The sequence below is a fragment of the Psammomys obesus genome, unplaced genomic scaffold (assembly GCF_907164565.1).
Source record: "Psammomys obesus unplaced genomic scaffold, mPsaObe1.curated_primary_1811, whole genome shotgun sequence".
Classification (NCBI taxonomy): domain Eukaryota; kingdom Metazoa; phylum Chordata; class Mammalia; order Rodentia; family Muridae; genus Psammomys; species Psammomys obesus.
In genome coordinates, this window is record NW_026585742.1 from 12,843,411 (window position 1) to 12,849,220 (window position 5,810).

General features: G+C 38.6%; 1 protein-coding gene across 1 annotated transcript; it reads left to right on the forward strand.

The window, feature by feature from the left end:
* Window positions 1-230: 230 nt before the first annotated feature.
* Snai2 (snail family transcriptional repressor 2) lies at window positions 231-3,645 on the forward strand. Its single transcript, XM_055599156.1, has 3 exons — window positions 231-406; window positions 1,052-1,597; window positions 2,457-3,645. The coding sequence occupies exons 1-3, from the start codon at window positions 328-330 to the stop codon at window positions 2,636-2,638; spliced, it is 807 nt and encodes a 268-aa protein (XP_055455131.1). The 5' UTR covers window positions 231-327; the 3' UTR covers window positions 2,639-3,645.
* Window positions 3,646-5,810: the final 2,165 nt, after the last annotated feature.

A 5,810-nucleotide genomic window follows, 5' to 3' on the forward strand; every position in this document is an offset into this window, starting at 1 on the left:
TCTCGAAAACATTTAATGTATTTTGGGCCTCCACTGAAATGCCTCGAACAGGCCTTTTTGAACCAGAATAATTTAGTCTGACAACAGATTCTTCCTCTGTTCACAGCTGTCCCAGAAGGAGGGGCTGAAATCCGAACCTCTCAGCTGTGATTGGATGATTCTAGCAAAAGCTAGGGAGAAAACCCCTCCCTACCCAGAGGAACTCAGTCGGGCAGGGAGCCGGGTGACTTCAGAGGCGCCCGCCTGTCCCCCGCCACACCTGAGCCACCGCGATGCTGTAGGACCGCCGCCTGGACCGTTATCCGCCCGCGCCCGCTCGCCGCCACCATGCCACGCTCCTTCCTGGTCAAGAAACATTTCAATGCCTCCAAGAAGCCGAACTACAGCGAACTGGACACACACACAGGTAAAAATAAGCTCTGCAAATCTGTGCGCGAGTGAACTGCCCGTCCATTGCTTTACTCAGAACACACACCAGGCTGCTTTCTTTCAATGTTTTCCTAAAACAGTCCTTACAGTCCTTGGTCACCTAGAGTAAGTTTTAATTCAAAACTTTTGAGCTCTTTGCTGACGAGGAAAGTCTCCTTCCGGTCGTGCTGTATGTTCTGGGAGCCTGTGCGTACTCTTAAGGAGTGAACGGAGGTGAGCGCACCCTTCCCCGAGGCTGAGTAGTTACCTCCGGGAGCCAGGCGCTTGGGAAAGAGTCTGGATTTGTGCCCACCATTACCCCCACAATCATGGTACGTGTAGAATAGCCCATGCATAAAATGGAAAGCAACTTTACAAAAAGTTTTAAAATAGTGTTTAGTTCTTCCTTCTAAATGTGGACAGTAAGGCTTGTCCAGAGTGCAGTCAGGACAACTGTAAGGCTGCACAAGGACAGTAAGCCCAAGTGAAGAGAAAGTTTTCTTTTTATGGGTGTCCTTGTGAGTAAGGCTTTCTTCACTATGGAGTCTGTGTATGTTGTTATACGCTGTATCAGACTGTGTAATATATTTCTAAAGTATTTTGGCTTAATTTTCTTTCCTTTTCTTTCTTTTCTTTCTCCCAGTAATCATTTCCCCATATTTGTATGAGAGCTACCCCATGCCTGTCATACCAAAACCAGAGATCCTCAGCTCAGGAGCATACAGCCCTATTACTGTATGGACATCAGCAGCTCCATTTCACTCCCCTCTGCAGAGCGGCCTTTCTTCTCTTGCTGGATACTCCTCATCCTTGGGGCGAGTAAGCCCCCCGCCTCCATCTGACACTTCATCCAAGGACCACAGTGGTTCAGAAAGTCCCATTAGTGATGAAGAGGAACGACTGCAGTCTAAGCTTTCAGACCCCCATGCCATTGAAGCTGAAAAGTTTCAGTGCAATTTATGCAATAAGACCTATTCTACTTTCTCTGGGCTGGCCAAACATAAGCAGCTGCATTGTGATGCCCAGTCTAGGAAATCATTCAGCTGCAAATACTGTGACAAGGAGTATGTAAGCCTGGGTGCTCTGAAGATGCATATTCGGACCCACACGTTGCCTTGTGTCTGCAAGATCTGTGGCAAGGCTTTCTCCAGACCCTGGCTGCTTCAAGGACACATTAGAACACACACTGGTAAGAGAAGAGTAGAAAATGATGCCTCTCAGTTTAAACAATGGTGTAGTGGAGCTGCCTCTGGGGTGTCTTAAGGTAGTGCAGGGAGTGCTTTTCATGAGATGAACCGCTGAGAGCTGCTTCCTGGCTGCTCAAAGGCTTGTTACAACAGCAAGTGCTCCATTTGTTGCTAACAGCCTCTGCTCCAGAGACTGTAAACAGCATTTAGACTTTGGAAAGTACATGTAGGAGGTTTGGTCTCAAAGATCAGTTAGAAAGTAGAAGCTAGGTGCTTGATGTGTGTTCTGCAGAATTGCCCTTAGTAGTCAGCAAATACAAATGCCTGGCTCCTAGTGTGATTAGATAAACAGGTGGAGGGGGTTCCTATAGTTTTAGGCTATATGTTCCCTGTGAAATTTGTCAACTCTTGACTAGTTGACTAGATAATTTCACCTGTTTTTTGTTTGTTTTGTTTATTTTTTTGCTGCTGAAAAAAAATTGTTAAACTTTTAGCCTAAAATCAAATGCAGGGAGTGGCATTTATACAGCCTTAGTCATCACACAGAAAGAGGAGAAATACTGGAAATGTGGGAAGCTGCTCATCATTCCTGCACCTGTTGAAGCAGAAACCTTTACCAAGAGAAAGCCCTTTAACTCTGAATTACTTCTGCATGTCTGGCATAACTAATGCTATTTGGCTGGTATTTTAAAATTTTGTATTAAAAGGCCAGATTGGAATATAGCTGCCTAATATGGGAGGTAGGGTGTAACCAAGGCATGCTAACTCTTATTCTTCTAATAAACTACTGCTGATATTCATTATTATTGTTTGATTTTGTGTCTTATAAAAACACTGACTGTCTTTTATTTCCCCCAACAGGGGAAAAGCCTTTCTCTTGCCCTCATTGCAACAGAGCTTTTGCAGACAGGTCAAACCTGAGGGCACATCTGCAGACCCACTCTGATGTAAAGAAGTACCAGTGCAAAAACTGCTCCAAAACCTTCTCCAGAATGTCACTTCTGCACAAACATGAGGAGTCTGGCTGCTGTGTGGCACACTGAGTGGCGCAACCAATGTTTACTCAAAGAGAATGCATTTCTTCACTCCAATGCCAAATGCCAAACGAAAGTCCAAAGCCATTTTCTTTTGTGCTTACCAACCAAATATTATGTGTAGAAACACAAAAGGGTCTCTCTCTCACACACACACACACTCACACACACCAAAGTACAGAACAGGATCTATATGCTTAGACCTAATCCATTCTATGTGAAGTTTAAATTTATATTTACTGACAGCTATATTGAAATGATAAAAGACAAGAACTTTTCTCTTTACAAATGAAGTGAAAAGCACATTGCATCTTTCATACTAAGAAAGAATGCAGAGATTTACGTTGCTGCCAAACCATTTCAACCAAAAGGAACAGTATTGCTTCATAATAGAGTTGTAATAGTGTTTCTAAGAGGGAGGATCTGTCAGACTATCTCAGGTGCCTTACAAAGTACTCCAAGTTTACTTTCTTACATGCCTGATGCCTGCCTGTCATCGGTGAATGAAAGCCTTTTCTGGATTACCTACAATGCTTTCAAATGTATTGTTTAAAAATGAGAAAAAGAACAGAACACAAGAGAATGTATTTAAATATTCTTGTTTCATTTTTGCCATGTGTGCCTTGGAAGAGGAGGGAAGGACAAGCTTCAAACATTCCTGGTGCGTGTCTCTTGTCTTTCTTTTAAAAAAGAATCCTAATGATTTATAAGACAAAGTAATGAAAATGTTCAAGAGAGCTTCTTAGACATTCAGTAATGTACTTAAACTTTTGAAAATTCATGTGGTGGATGCAATAATACAGTGTCCCTCCAAGTGCCTATTTTAATGAATTGTGTAGCTGATGAATTTATATACATTTGTGTTTATTTTTATATGACTGAACTCTGTATGGAAGTGAGGTATGGCTTAGAGCTATGCCTATATGCAACCAGAATACTTGTGAAATCAATGTCCTTTTTTTAAAGTAACTTTCAAGGTCTCTTTTTTACAATAAACGTTTTTGATTTAAAATTGATTACTCATATACTGTTTTCAAAACTGTCACTTGCTTTAATATTGAATGTTATACTGAAATTTATTTCTTACATTAATAAGAGAAAACAAATGCTATTTTTATACATATAAAGTATAAATTTATGTTAGATATAATAAAGTGCCTTTTTTTATTCTTAAAGTACTATTACATTCAGAAAAGATGAGATCATGATGGTAGTTTGCTAGCAAGTTATAACAAACACCACATTTTGGGAGGCAACAAAGAGTCATGTTAATAATCATAAACACTTTTCAAATCTTAACTTTACTGACTTTGTGAAAACAATTTAAAATAATTTATGTTTTTTCATATGCCATTAAAATGGTTTGAGATTTCTTTAACTATTATTTAATGAGATAAATGAGGAAAACATAAAAGGTCTGTATGAAAGAAATAGAGTTATAAATATAACACACACTGTTAAACCTTGTAAACAAAAGCTCATTGGTAGTGATGTTAGTAATACGTATGTTGGCCTTAGTGTAAAACTAAAAAAACTAAAATGAGCGTTCTTTTATTGATACTTGATCAAATCGAACAAGCTTCCACTAAAGCCCAGGATCGATTCCATAAAATACTAGCTTATCATACATTCCATATTCAAATTCATGTTCTCTACTGATATATGAGTTTCCTAACCATTATGAAGTTTTGATAAGTACTAGAATATATATGTGAACCCAAACTTGCAGCCTGTTGTGACAGTAGTTCTCACTCCTATTAACTGACCATTTCATAACTTGTAAAATATTCTTTTTCTCTTTTGTGGTTCAAGCAAAAGTTGGCATTACTATCTCAAAAGATATTAGTAATATGCACAGTAATATTAGTAATTAGCACAGAACCAGTAATAAATACTAAACTGGTGCTTTTCCCACTGATTATTTTAAATTTACATTTTAGCTCATGTGTAAAACTTGTGTATTTGATGAAAATGTCAGTTGATATTGGACTTTTTAATTGTTTGGATATCTCAGGTCATAGTTCTCAACGACAAAATTATTTGGCAAAGCAGTTTACAGGAGTGAAGCAATGGCCTATCACTTACTTAACCAGAGCATTATAGAAGTTATTTTAAAAAGTCAACTGAATCATATGTAGTACTGCAGAAATACTGAGTCTCAGGACAGCTAACATGAGGACCACCATGCAAAGGCAAACTGAGTTGAACCTCAGTAAACACTCTGGTGGCTCTCTCACTCTCAGGAGCTACATTTCTGCCAATTTCCTTCTTTCACTGGTTAGAGCTGCAGGCAACATTTCTTAGTATCAAAATTTAAGCAGCTGCCATTCTAAAGGGAAACATCTGTTCATAACTTTAAATCCATAGTGAGAAAATAATATATATTTACAATTATTATGATTTCATTCTTAATTTAAATATTGCAGCTTTTAAAAAATATCATGGATCTGAGGTACAGTACATATTAGGATAATCTTTAAATACACCAGAATTTATATCTATGGCTTTGACTGTATTTATTCTCTTCTCCAATCCACAAAGCTTCTGAAACGTTCTGTTCTATTCATTCAGCGGCACTTACTGAGTCACAAGCTTTGGTAGATATCTTCCTTTTTCACTACATGGGCCATTCTCTGTGTGGAAGCTCCCAGTGCTTAGCATAGCACCAGCATGGATTTTAATAAATATTAAATGAATCAATTGAAAACCAACAGAATTAAAGCTTACAAAGTCAAAACAAATTCAGTTCATTTCCTTATTACTGAGGAGTTACAATAATTTTCAAGAAAATTCCTGTCCTCGTTCACTTTATATTCTTAATGCAAGTTTGGGATCACACTGTGCCTTGGTTTCCTAAAGCATAAAAAAGGAACAAAGTCTCAGTACCACAAATTAAAATCTGAAGTTCCTTTGCACTATTGTTTCTACAAGATGCTTACTGCTATTATTTAATGTGTACTCTGTGTATCACCATGTATGTGGTACATACTTCTGCTGTACAGTACATACACTGTGCATGTGATGTGCCATGGTAACAACACAGGGCTATTGCTATTTCACCAATATAGAGACAAAAACCTGGTTGAAAATGGGACCAAAGTAGCAAAGGGGGCAAGCTGCACAACAGAAATCCATACCTAGACTTTGTAGTCCCCAAGTATCTATGCTTCCCACATCATGA